Source organism: Schistocerca cancellata, chromosome 2, assembly GCF_023864275.1.
Source record: "Schistocerca cancellata isolate TAMUIC-IGC-003103 chromosome 2, iqSchCanc2.1, whole genome shotgun sequence".
NCBI classification, from domain to species: domain Eukaryota; kingdom Metazoa; phylum Arthropoda; class Insecta; order Orthoptera; family Acrididae; genus Schistocerca; species Schistocerca cancellata.
The window spans coordinates 268,363,395-268,378,147 of record NC_064627.1 but is presented as its reverse complement, the minus strand read 5'-3'; the positions used below and the strand labels follow the sequence as shown (position 1 = coordinate 268,378,147).

Genomic DNA, 14,753 nt, shown 5'->3' with positions numbered 1-14,753 from the left:
TGAAAGGTCATTAACATTATATATGAACAGCTAGGGTCTCAACACACTTTCCTTGGGAATACCGGAAATTACTTCTAGTCTGTGAATGACTCTCCATTCCAGGTAACAAGCTGCATCATCCCTAACAAAAACTTCATTTGATACCACATGCGACCATAATTCCAATAATAAGCATGGGTGTGGTACTGATTCAAAAACATTTTTCCGAAGTGAAGAAGTACTGCATCCACTTGACTTCCTTGATCTATGGCTTTCAGGATGTGAGAAGAATGTGAGTTGGCTTTCAATCAATGTTTTGGAATCAGTTCTGATTTGCATGGAGGAGGTAATTCTGTATAGTATAGCTGTACAATGTGTCCCTCCAGACTTTTATCTCTGACACTTTGGAATGACAAAATGTGTACTCCAGCCAACATTATCAGAGGCTTTTTTCTACACAAATGTTATAAATGTCAATTTGCTTTCCTTCAACCTACCTTCTGAGCTATTTATCTGAAAACGAAAGTGATATCCCCCAGATTGGTTTCTACCATTCCATTCTTCTAGTTATTATTCTATAGATGAAATAATTGACCAGGTGAATCAGTGATATGGATATACAAGACACTGAAGTGTTAAGCATTACATAATTCATATGATCTTCATAAAGAGACAGTGATTTTGAAAATTGCTTATTTGAGAAATGTAAACACTAATTGTTATTCTGGTTCTTGTGGGTAAGTGTGAAAACCAAAAGTAAACATGAAAAAGCATTGAATTATGTTATATGCGAAAACTCTAATCATTTCATCAAAAAAGGAAACAATTTATTAAAAAACCATCATTGTAATCACATTAATTTTAAAAGGGGATAGCTTCTGCAAATGCAGGAAGTGAGTGAGTCAGACAGTAAGAGTGCTGTTGAGTTCAGCTTTGTTTGTGTGAATAAATAAAGATCTTTAAAAAGGGAAATGAGTTGTTTTGAGGCTTTTCACTAAGCTAAATCCTCGCAACCAGATGAGAATGTACACAAAAATCGAAAAATTCACCTCATAACTACTGCAGGAAACTTAAATAATATTTAAATCTGACCAACAGTCTTCAGCACATCTGATTTAACCAAGTAACTAAGTATTTACATATTGTTTTCCTGCTGCAACTCTTATCATTTTGCAAGATCCACAATATTATGATAGGGATACAGCAAATGATTAATATTTTTGAGCTCCGACTTCGATGTCATTCTTATCTATATTATGAGTAGGAGTATGACACTTGCCATCTGAGCTCTTGCTATTCATATATCCTCTTCTGTTTTCTTCAAATGTTTACTTAATTTTTCTGTAAACTGTATCTACTCTTCTTATAGTCTAAAGCTAAGTAATTCTATTCTAGTCATTCCTGCTTTGCCACACTGCACTAATGAACACATTCGAAATCACTGGGATAAGTTGGACATTGCTATGATGAGTACTACTTTGATCAGACTGGTTGCTTCTGGTAATTAGCTGTGCAAGTACCCTCTTACTACAACCATTCTGACACTAGAGTAAATCTTACTCTTATTATACACTCCTGGAAATTGAAATAAGAACACCGTGAATTCATTGTCCCAGGAAGGGGAAACTTTATTGACACATTCCTGGGGTCAGATACATCACATGATCACACTGACAGAACCACAGGCACATAGACACAGACAACAGAGCATGCACAATGTCGGCACTAGTACAGTGTATATCCACCTTTCGCAGCAATGCAGGCTGCTATTCTCCCATGGAGACGATCGTAGAGATGCTGGATGTAGTCCTGTGGAACAGCTTGCCATGCCATTTCCACCTGGCGCCTCAGTTGGACCAGCGTTCGTGCTGGACGTGCAGACCGCGTGAGACGACGCTTCATCCAGTCCCAAACAGATCCGGAGATCTTGCTGGCCAGGGTAGTTGACTTACACCTTCTAGAGCACGTTGGGTGGCACGGGATACATGCGGACGTGTATTGTCCTGTTGGAACAGAAAGTTCCCTTGCCGGTCTAGGAATGGTAGAATGATGGGTTCGATGACGGTTTGGATGTACCGTGCACTATTCAGTGTCCCCTCGACGATCACCAGTGGTGTACGGCCAGTGTAGGAGATCGCTCCCCACACCATGATGCCAGGTGTTGGCCCTCTGTGCCTCGGTCGTATGCAGTCCTGATTGTGGCGCTCACCTGCACGGCGCCAAACACGCATACGACCATCATTGGCACCAAGGCAGAAGCGACTCTCATCACTGAAGACGACACATCTCCATTCGTCCCTCCATTCACGCCTGTCGCGACACCACTGGAGGCGGGCTGCACGATGTTGGAGCGTGAGCGGAAGACGGTCTAACGGTGTGCGGGACCGTAGCCCAGCTTCATGGAGACGGTTGCGAATGGTCCTCGCCGATACCCCAGGAGAAACAGTGTCCCTAATTTGCTGGGAAGTGGCGGTGCGGTCCCATACGGCACTGCGTAGGATCCTACGGTCTTGGCGTGCATCCGTGCGTTGCTGCGGTCCGGTCCCAGGTCGACAGGCACGTGCACCTTCTGCCGGCCACTGGCGACAACATCGATGTACTGTGGAGACCTCACGCCCCACGTGTTGAGCAATTCGGCGGTACGTCCACCCGGCCTCCCGCATGCCCACTATACGCCCTCGCTCAAAGTCCGTCAACTGCACATACGGTTCACGTCCACGCTGTCGCGGCATGCTACCAGTGTTAAAGACTGCGATGGAGCTCCGTATGCCACGGCAAACTGGCTGACACTGACGGCGGCGGTGCACAAATGCTGCGCAGCTAGCGCCATTCGACGGCCAACACCGCGGTTCCTGGTGTGTCCGCTGTGCCGTGCATGTGATCATTGCTTGTACAGCCCTCTCGCAGTGTCCGGAGCAAGTATGGTGGGTCTGACACACCAGTGTCAATGTGTTCTTTTTTCCATTTCCAGGAGTGTACAAGCGCATTATAATATGTATTAACCTAAAATAATAGTATTTTTAATCTCTATGTCATTCAGTCTAGCATCCTAAACAATAGGCAATAAACAGTGCTTTAATTGCTACAACATTCTATTATTGTCTTGAAGTGATTTAGTGCATCTTATAGCATTACTGATTTGGTACTATCTTTCAAGAAGAATTTCATAACAATACTTCTATAGCAGCTAACTGAATTTTGATAAATGAAATGATATTGTTGCATAGGAAACTAATGTGAAATTGCAGCATTATTTTAAAACATGCTTACTTATTACTTACATAAAGACGTGCCTGCTCCCTAACTGTCTCAAATGACACAGAGAGAAGTCCTATAGTTCGCCCTTTGCAACCAATGCTCTCTATCTGTAAAGGATGTGAATCATATTACACCTCAATATTTGTACAGCAAATCAACAAATTATTCTATGTCAGAAACAAAACAATTATCCATTCAGGAATTAACTGAATCTAAATGTTCACAGATGCATTGGCACACAACGAATATATGTGAACCACAAATACTGGTGTACTACAGTACTTGTTTCTTCAACAATATCAGGTCTGGCATTAAAACATTATAATGATATGTGCAGAAAGAGCGGTTGTTTTAGTTTAAGAAAGGTGAGTGGATTGAAAGGAAGGATTGGGAACCAGGGAGAGGAAGAGGGATGGCTTAATAATGGAAAAGTAGGGGGGAGAGTGGAAGGGGTAGGATATTCTTCATCAAGCAGACCGTAAACATACAAAAACTATTCTACTGCACTGATTAATTCATTCATTGTTTTAAAAAGATCCCATCATGAAGGAAAATGGGTCTAGGTAAAATCTGTGGTAGGAAACAAATTTTCTGCAAATATTAACAGTTAATTATTCCTAAACTGATACATTCTGTTTGTGCTTGCATAGGCTAAAATAAACATATTAAAGTTGCAAGAAAACAGCTAATTTCAAAGAGCTGTTGCTTTCTAAATTATACTTTGATAGTACTGTTTAACATACCATTGCTCATTTATCATTTACATGTCAACATTAATGATAATGAAAGAACAAGAGCTATATGCATTGTACTAAAAGTTCCAGAGACTTTGCACATTCAATAAATAATAATATACCACATGTAGAATTTTCTAATGATGTATTTGCAAAAGAATGAGTGTCCAACAAACAAACTAATCAGATATGGTAATTGTTGCACTTCACTTTAATGCTTACCTCCTTACTATAAGCATCTTCAGACTTCAGTCGAATATAGAAACGATCTGAATCACTTGTAGTTACAGTTATAAATGCCCATCTTGGAACACTTCTTGATATTGAAGGCTGTTTCACTTCATCTGAACTAGAACAAACCGTCCGCATTTATACAAAACAATAATCACCAAAATGCAAAAGAAATTATGACGTGAAACTAATATTCAGCATTTCAGTATCATCCAGCACTGAAATACTCACCATAAACTTTTCTGAGTGCTACCCAAAATTTTGCAAGTCTTACGTTCATTTTGGGCTTTTCGTCTACCAGCTGTTATCTTTTCTATAATCATTTCCTCAGAATTACTTAATTCAGTTTGCTTAGTTTTCTTAACTGAAAATTGAGAAACAAAAATGCACAAATCAGTTCCAAAATACATTTTAAAAAATGTAAGTGAAAAGGTAAGTATACTATAAAAATCATGTAAATACGATTCAAATTGCTGCACAAATCATCATCCTCAATGTCATCAATATCACCAAAGAGTTCTTCCACTTTCCTTTTCCGGTCAGGTCCCTCAAAATGCTGAGCCTCAACTTCCATTGGCAGAGTCCGACTTTCCTGCTGGAAAAATAAAATTACTTTTATTAAAATTTAGTAATATTTTATATGTGAAGTATGATGCACATGGAATATATTGTCCTACGAGGTGCGCCAACTTGAGCATCAAAATAAACTTATCTGGCTCACCACTTAGTCACCATTTTCTTCATATACTCTCATACACTAATTTTTAAATTGTATTATTCATTGTTATGCAATTTCTTTGTCATATGCAACAGCTCTCAGTATTTTTACGTACAGCGGTAATAACTTAAACTGATAAAAATTTGTTCTAGATATGTTTGCATCTTGTAACAATTCAATTTCTACACCACATTGATTCCATTTTCATCTTGCGTGTCCATACCCCACACACCTTGGATAATTTAATCTTCACATGCCACAGTTTACACATGATCCTCGCTCATATTCTTAATTGTTTCCCCATTCTCTCACATACGGAATATGTATGACTAATACTGATTTGATCTTCAAGGGTGATTAGAATAGCAGCTTCTTAAAACCTGCTTTGTAATTAACAGTTTTAATCTGCCAGGAAGATTGAAATCAGTGAATTCCGCTGCAAAGTGAAACTTCATCCTGGAAACTTTGTAACTATTCCATGGAAGTTGGTGCCATGGCCACTTTGGAGATGTTATCTTTCATGTGAGAATCCTGTAGCTTGCATACCATTAGACTTGAAAAACAAGATTACTTACAGTTTTCTTTTGTACGATAAACAAGCTTTCCCATTTTTCACATTAAACTTGATGCTATCTAGGATCACCTGATCAGTAAAAGACTAATTATTACCTGCCTGTTATACAATCAAATTGTTGCATTACACATCTCGTACAATCACAAATTGTGAGATGGCAGATTTGTCAACTGTGTAGTGTATCAACTGTATTCGGCCAAAAACTACGTGGAAGTCAGATGCAACAGAGCCAGCCGCAGGTGGGCATGAGTGTTGTGTGTTGCAAAGCAAAACACAGCTGACTGGTGTTGCGAAGTGGAGCTAACTGGGCACAGTACAGCAACTGCTGACGGTGCACTAAGCTGGCAGAAGGATGCAAGCCTTTCCTTTCATGCTACCATGGAAGTGTTTAGAGTATGTGCCTTAAACCCTAAACAAACACAGTCTGAAGTGTGTACATATTCGGCCATTTATGTACTAAATGATTCTCGTCTCAGTGTCACAGCCTACACCACGAGCCTGTGACACCCGACATGACATCCCAGACTGCAGTATGGAGACTGCTGTTTGACCATGAGACAGGGCAGCCTGTTGTAAGTCATAAGGGACCTGCCTGCTTGCTGGAGGAGGTTCATGGCCATTGCCAGCTACATCGCTGCACTGTTATCACAGTTGCAGAGATGTCCCTGGCAGTGGCATTTGCGTGATGCCATGTGCAACCCCGCTCTTTGCATTGTCACCAATCCCTGATGTCTATTGTTTTGCATGAGAGGCAATTGAACGCCTCCATCGATCTGTTCCTGATGTAGTATGGACGAGGATCAGAATAAAGAAATTAACTGAACAAATCTAATGCCATCCTGACATCTCATTTCACTCTTCACTGGTGACAATATAAGGATCATTTAACGCTGGTGTTAGAACACTGTCATTGTCTTCTTACAGCAATGTCTGAACATAAAGCCTATGGTTGCAAGTAGAGAACCAATGGATTTGTCTAGTTTCAGAAATAATGAAAGTGATGATTGGTTAGCACCTGTTGGATGTGCACAGTGTAATTTTGAGAGTCACTCAGTGCCATGTACGAAATCAGCTACAGTAAAATGTTATACATGTAATCGTTTGGGGTACAGGGCCAGGCAATGCCGGGAGTCGAGTTGGCTCATCATCAGACATGAGAATTAAGTTAATGTATTTTGTTTTCTTGTCTTGTGAATGATAGTTCCCAAAATCAATGCTGTCAGGGCAAAGCTTCAATAGTACCAGAGACACAAGGTGTGTCAGAACCAGAAGCAGCACTCATATTGTTATAAAAGGTAGCACAATTAACAGCGGATGGTACACATCTGTGAGAGTTGGTAGAATCATAATCACCACATCGGGTGCAGATTTGTTAGTCGCAAGTTTAATTGGTCCTTTTTATGGCAAGACAACCGGGGAATGTTCAGGTCTTTGTGGGAGCCCTTGGAAATCTGGCTCAGATGGAAGGTTGGTCTGATAAGGAATTATTGAGCGTCACAAAATTGAGACTAACATGAGAAGGGAAAACTTATGTGGGGTATACAGAAGCTCTTTAGGGGGCCACAACATGTCAAAAATTTAAAGAAGGCTTAATTCAGAAATGTGTTGTTGTTATGGTCTTCAGTCCTGAGACTGGTTTGATGCAGCTCTCCATGCTGCTCTATCCTGTGCAAGCTTCTTCATCTCCCAGTACCTACTGCAACCTACATCCTTCTGAATCTGCTTAGTGTATTCATCTCTTGGTCTCCCTCTATGATTTTTACCCTCCACACTGCCCTCCAATGCTAAATTTGTGATACCTTGATGCCTCAGAACATGACCTACCAACCGGTCCCTTCTTCTTGTCAAGTTGTGCCACAAACTTCTCTTCTCCCCAATTCTATTCAATACCTCCTCATTAGTTATGTGATCTACCCATCTAATCTTCAGCATTCTTCTATAGCACCACATTTCGAAAGCTTCTATTCTCCTCTTGTCCAAACTATTTATCGTCCATGTTTCACTTCCATATATGGCTACAGTCCAAACAAATACTTTCAGAAATGACTTACTGACACTTAAATCTATACTCGATGTTAACAAATTTCTCTTCTTGAGAAACGCTTTCCTTGCCATTGTCAGTCTACATTTTATATCCTCTCTACTTTGACCATCATCAGTTATTTTGCTCCCCAAATAGCAAAACTCCTTTACTACTTTAAGTGTCTCATTTCCTAATCTAATTCCCTCAGCATCACCCGACTTAATTCGACTACATTCCATTATTCTCATTTTGCTTTTGTTGATGTTCATCTTATATCCTCCTTTCAAGACTCTGTCCATTCCATTCAACTGTTCTTCCAAGTCCTTTGCTGTCTCTGACAGAATTACAATGTCATCATGAACCTCAAAGTTTTTATTTCTTCTCCATGGATTTTAATTCCTACTCCGAATTTTTCTTTTGTTTCCTTTACTGCTTGCTCAATATACAGATTGAATAACATCGTGGAAAGGCTACAACCCTGTCTCACTCCCTTTGCAACCACTGCTTCCCTTTCATGTCCCTCAACTCTTGTAACTGCCATCTAGTTTCTGTACAAATTGTAAATAGCCTTTTGCTCCCTGTATTTTACCCCTGCCACCTTTAAAATTTGAAAGAGAGTATTTCCGTCAACATTCTCAAAAGCTTTCTCTAAGTCTACATTTGCTAGAAACATAGGTTTGCCTTTCCTTAATCTTGCTTCTAAGATAAGTCATAAGGTCAGTATTGCCTCACGTGTTCCAACATTTCTATGGAATCCAAACTGATCTTCCCCGAGGTCCGCTTCTACCAGTTTTTCCATTAGTCTGTAAAGAATTCGCGTTAGTATTTTGCAACTGTGACTTATTAAACTGATAGTTCGGTAATTTTCACATCTGTCAACACCTGCTTTCTTTGGGATTGGAATTGTTATATTTTTCTTGTAGTCTGAGGGTATTTCGCCTGTCTCATACATCTTGCTCACCAGATGGTAGAGTTTTGTCAGGACTGGCTCTCCCAAGACCATCATTAGTTCTAATGGAATGTTGTCTACTCCAGGGGCCTTGTTTCGACTCAGGTCTTTCAGTGCTCTGTCAAACTCTTCACGCATTATTGTATCTCCCACATCATCTTCATCTACATCCTCTTCAATTTCCATAAATTGTCCTCATGTACATCGCCCTAGTATAGATCCTCTACATACTCCTTCCACCTTTCTGCTTTCCCTTCTTTGCTTAGAACTGGGTTTCCATCTGAGCTCTTGATATTCATACAAGTGGTTCTCTTCTCTCCAAAGGTCTCTTTAATTTTCCTGTAGGCTGTATCTATCTTACCCCTAGTGAGATAAGCCTCTCCCTCCTTACATTTGTCCTCTAGCCATCCCTGCTTAGCCAGTTTGCACTTTCTGTTGATCTCATTTTTGAGACGTTTGTATTTCTTTTCGCCTGCTGCATTTACTGCATTTTTATATTTTCTCCTTTCATCAATTAAATTCAATATCTCTTCTGTTACCCAAGGATTACTACTAGCCTTCGTCGTTTTACCTACTTGATCCTCTGCTGCCTTCACTACTTCATCCTTCAGAGCTACCCATTCTTCTTCTACTGTATTTCTTTCCCCCATTCCTGTCAATTGTTCCCTTATGCTCTCCCTGAAACTCTGTACAATCTCAGGTTTAGTCAGTTTATCCAGGTCCCATCTCCTTAAATTCCAACATTTTTGCAGTTTCTTTAGTTTTAATCTACAGTCCATAACCAATAGATTGTGGTCAGAGTCCACATCTGCCCCTGGAAATGTCTTACAATTTAAAACCTGGTTCCTAAATCTCTGTCTTACCATTATATAATCTCTCTGAAACTTGTCAGTATCTCCAGGATCTACTCCTGCGCTACCCCTATTTGATTTTGTATTTATAACCCTGTATTCACCTGACCAAGTCTTGTTCCTCCTGCCACCGAACTTCACTAATTCACACTATATCTAACTTTAACCTGTCCATTTCCCTTTTTAAATTTTCTAACGTACTGCCCAATTCACGGCTCTGACATTCCATGCTCCGATGCGTAGAACGCCAGTTTTCTTTCTGCTGATAACAACGTCCTCTTGAGTAGTCCCCGCCCGGAGATCCGAATGGGGGACTATTTTACCTCCGGAATATTTTACCCAAGAGGACGCCATCATCATTTAACCATACAGTAAAGCTGCATGCCCGCGGGAAAAATTACGGCTGTAGTTTTCCCTTGCTTTCAGCCATTCACAGTACCAGCACAGCCAGGCCGTTTTGGTTAGTGTTACAAGGCCAGATCAGTCAATCATCCAGACTGTTGCCTCTGCAACTACTGAAAAGGCTGCTGCCCCTCTTCAGGAACCACACGTTTGTCTGGCCTCTCAACAGATACTCCTCCGTTGTGGTTGCACCTACAGTACGGCCATCTGTCTCGCTGAGGCACGCAAGCCTCCCCACCAATGGCAAGGTCCATGGTTCATGGGGGGGGGGGGGGGGGGGGGGGGGGGAATTCAGAGATACATGAAACAAAATAGTACCAGACACTATAGAGAATAATTAGAGGTAATTATTAACAAAAATACAGAAACCGTGGAACAATTTGCAGATAGAGTAAGGAAAATTCATGGATGTACCTATGAATTAGGACAGGATGCTGCAGTCAATAAAATTATTTTGCAAAGAGCTGAGCAGAGAGCACTCGATGCCTCTTTAAGGGGGTTATATGCAGAAATGTCAAGACGTGCATGGACAAGTGATCCGACGGATTTGCACACAGCAATGTGGTTAGCTATAGAGTCTGAGGAGATTGATTTGTCAACTGGAATGCAGGGTAAACAAACAGTTTTTGCAGCTAATATAAAATGTTTCAGATGTGGATGACTGGGGCACATAAGGAGGCAGTGTCGCCAGCCTCAGAGTCAAATGAATAAAGTAAGAGGAAATAATAGTTTTATTAGTAGAGGACCAGGGAGGAATAAGGCATTTAACACCAATGGGAATGCCAGATCCACCTAAGGTCCTTCCCAGTAAGGCTGGATGCTATGAAATTGTATGCAGAGGTGAATTGTGAGAGAGTAATAGAAGGAAAAAAAGGTTGCAAGATATTATTGTACACGGGGGCACATGTATTGGTCACCAGTAGCTGTCTGGTGAAACATAAGCAATGGGACCCACCACAGTACAAACAGCATGGAGTGGGGGATAAAGATGTCACACCATTAGGATTGGTGGACATAGATTTTTGTCTTAATATGGTGCAATGTAAACAATGTGTAGAGACTGTGCCACGCGTGAGTGAAGACTGTGACATGAGTCTGGGATTAGATTCCTTATATCAGCATTTTACCATAATCGATCTTTGGCAACATAGGGTGGCACATGAGGGGTGTCAGCCACGGACAATGGCTGGATGGCACTGAAACTGCATAACGAGAAAAAGTGAAGCAGTTAGAGGAAAGTGATAGGGAACAGATGAAAAAATTACCTTTGGAATTTAAGGATTTATATTTTTCCAAAAGGGTCATTACCAGCTATGCATATTATACAGCACTGCATACCCACATACCAATGGGAAATGAATCACCAATTATAAGGAAACCATACACAGAATACCAAGATACTCGCACCAAATTTTGGAGGCATTTATCGATCAATATCTGAAAGATATGAAATTATTGAAGAAAGTAATATCTGTAATATTCCACAGGGGGAAGGAAGGAAGGGGGGGAGGGGTAGGAGAGACAGAAATAGCAGGTTTTGTTGTGATGTGTAAACCATAACAGATGCCTACCGTTTTCCAAATATCACAGAAACCATGGATCATTTAGAACAATACAAATATTGTTAAACAATGGATCTGAAGTGTGGTTATCACCAGACAGAGGTTGCATGGCACGATTGACACAACAAACCGTTTTCAGCACCCTGGGGACACTACCAATTTAGAAGAATGCCATTCGGATCAAAAAATGCACCTGCAATGTTTCAGACATTGTTGGATGGAGTGCTCAGAGGCTTGGAATGACACCAATGCTAAGTGTTATCTCGAAGAAATATTTGTCAATGGGAGCAATATGGACCAGCATATACAGCAATTAACGGAAATATTCCTAAATGAAATTATCACTGAGTACAGAAAAGTGTGATTTTGTGATGGAAGAGGTAGTATACCTAGGTCACATCATAAGTAAAGATGGGCTTAAGACAGACCCAAAATTAATTAGTGCTGTATGTGAATTTCCTGTATCAGAATCTGTAATGGAATTACACTAGTTCTTGGGACTCAAGAACTGTTACTGCCAGTTCGTAAAAGGATTTGCGGATATTGCCAGGCCATTGGCATAATTGTTAAGAAAGGGTAATACATTCATGTGGTCAGAACAGTGCCAGCAGGCTTCTGAGGAGGTAAAAAGAGCTTTTACATTGAGTCAAACATTAGTATTTCTAGATTTTAATAGAGAATTTGTTTTATCATGCGATGCATCAAATCATGCACTTGGCTGTGTGCTATCACAAGAGGTAGAAGGCGCAAAACATCCGGTACTTACAGATCAAGGCAACTAAATTCTGCAGAAAGAAATTATTCCTCAATGGAGACAGAGATGTTAAGCCTTATTTATGGAATCACATATTTAAGATGTTACCTACATGGTAAAAAGTTTAGAGTAATAACAGATCATGCAGCATTAAAATGGCTGATGGGGTTAAAGGATCCTTCCAGTAGGTTGATATGATGGGCAGTAAGACTGAGTGAATTTGATTTCGAAGTTACACATAAACCTAGGAAGAAGCACAGAAGTGCGGATAATTTAAGTAGAAAAGTAGAAGCATTACATATTGTGGGTAATGAGCAAAAGGAATGGAAAGCTCCACAAAGGGCAGATGATGAATGTAAGTAGTATTTTAAGCAGTCACAGTTTTGTGTGCAGGATGGGTTGCTATGCAGAGAAACCAAGTTAGGAATGCAAGTAGTGGTACCAGCAAAGTTAAGAAGTAGAGTGCTACAAGAAGTTCATGATCACATATTAGCAGGTCATGGAGGTCACAGATCTATCAACACAACAGTAGTGGAAAGGTACTGGTGGCGGACAGACATAAACCAGTAGGTGCGGAACTGCATACAATGCATACAGAGAGCAGATTTGTGTCAAACAAGAGTACCATTGGAGAGGTTATCTGAAGCATTAGTACCATTGGAATTTCTGGGGTTTGATGTTTTATGTCCATTCAATAAAACACCTGTAGGGAATAAGCATGTATTCACAATCATAAATCATTTTTCATGATACATAGAAATGGTCACAATGCCAAAACAGCAGGAAGCAACAGTGGCATAAGCACTTGTGAATAACTGGATATTGAAGTTTGGAATGCCTGAAACAATAACAACAGACCAGGGAACCAACTTCATGTCATATCTCTTCAAGGAATTGTGTAAGTTACTGAATGTGGAGGAGTTGGGGACAAGCCAATGGAAGAACTGAAAGAGTGCATACGACAATCGGGTAGATGCTTGGATACTAAGCTGCCTCACATCACACCAACTGGGATGTCAATTTGAAGTACATCATCCCCGCCTAGAACTCAAAGCAGCATATGAATACAGGATTATTGCCATATGAAATAGCATATGTTTGTAAGATGCCATCACCATTCGACATGTAGAAAGCAAAGAAAGGGTAGACTGAAGAGTGTGTTAAGGAATTTGCCAGCATGAGTAGGGAAATATGGAAGAGTGTATGCAGGGAAAATACACAAGCACTGGAGAAACAGGAAGAAGCAATAGCCATATGACAAGAATGTCACAGTATAAGGTTGGTCAGTGAATGATGCTACCAACTTCGTACACGCCAAAGGGAAAGACAAAGAAGTTTCTCACAAAGTATCAGGGGCCATGCAAAGTGGTAGTGGCTACATTGCCAGTAAATTTCAAGATTCAATTGCAGATGAGAACAATAATTATGCATGTAGGACACCTGAAACCTTTTCAAGGGAGTCCAGAAGTTACTCCAGGGATAGGATATGCAGACCGGAAAGGTAAAGTGAGGAGAAAGTTATTGGAAGATAAACAAGAGGTTGTGAATGAAATGGTAACAAGGAACCAGTATGGATTAAGGCCTAGGAGATAGTCATATAATATTTTTTTAGGTTAGATATAGATTTGGTGTAATTGGTATAAGCAGCTGCAGAGCAGTAGTGAATTAAGGGGGAGGAAAGTAATAGGTATTCCTGCCCATAGTTGAGGTTTAGAGAAGGACACATTGAATAACACACAACTACTACAACAACTGACCAGAGAAGTAATGTGATATGACACAGCCACAGAAGAGGCCGTTAATCAGAATATCAGGGAACTACGAAGTCATAGATAGGGAAATAGTAATGACACACTGGTTGCAGTCTGTAGAAGGTAGTGTTTAGGAAGCACAAGGGAAAGTAACAGAACTGCAAGAGGCTATGTAGCAGGCTGTAAGAGATCAACTAGGGGTAAACTTGTTGTCACCAGAGCAGTAGTTAGAGAGCCTAAGGAAAGTATAGAAGGAATTACTGCATTGTTGAGGTTGGTTTTAAAACCAAAGCACAAAATCTTACCCATTTACCTCAAGGCAGCCATAGTACCAGTGAGAATGATGGAACGAAAGTTTACATTTACATTTCTATACCTGTTGCTGGGAAACAAGTACATTATGAGTGCTACATAGTTCATGTGTATCCTGTCAAGTGGGGCATACTGAAGAAATTTGTAAGAGTAAAAACACTGCAACTGCTATTAATTGCAAAGGTCAAGGGAAGGTATGTACAAAAAGAGGAAACAATGTTACAAAAATGCCACCAAGGGGAAATCACAGACTGTCCGAATACAGTAATAACAGAGGGGCAAGATTCCTGTGCAGTGAAATTGCTAATGGGATAAAATGAGGTAATAGAATGCAATTGGGAAGTGATTGAGCCATAATTTTACTTTCAGAAAATCACGGTGCATCGGTTGTACTCTACCTTTGACATGATAGTAATAGAGGCTAGTTGTTTTCAGCAGGGGTAAAAAAATTAGCAAATAGGCTAGAAATAAATGGGAGTGGTTTGTTATTAAATGGAAGAATGTGTGAGATAATCAGGTCTACTTTCCATATGACCGCTGCGATTTCAGTAATAACTCACCTGAATATTTCGCAGCCTCATTTATATCGGCCAGAGGAGCCTATGGAAGTGCTACCTACTATCACCTGTTCCCTAGGTTAAAAGAACATTTGGCC

The 14,753-nt window shown here is 40.4% G+C and overlaps 1 protein-coding gene across 2 annotated transcripts in view; it reads right to left on the bottom strand.

Annotated features, from left to right (window-relative positions):
• Positions 1-14,753, bottom strand: part of LOC126145121 (chromosome transmission fidelity protein 18 homolog) — a 464,617-nt gene that overhangs the window by 421,068 nt on the left and 28,796 nt on the right. Inside the window, exons 3-6 of one of the 2 annotated variants that reach the window (XM_049915535.1) lie at positions 4,665-4,794; positions 4,434-4,566; positions 4,194-4,320; positions 3,261-3,344 (exon numbers count right to left, since the gene is read on the bottom strand). In XM_049915535.1, the coding sequence (XP_049771492.1) occupies positions 3,261-3,344; positions 4,194-4,320; positions 4,434-4,566; positions 4,665-4,794 (474 nt within the window). Of the gene's footprint in view, positions 1-3,260; positions 3,345-4,193; positions 4,321-4,433; positions 4,567-4,664; positions 4,798-14,753 lie in introns of both variants that reach the window. The other variant, XM_049915534.1, reaches the window with a different exon arrangement.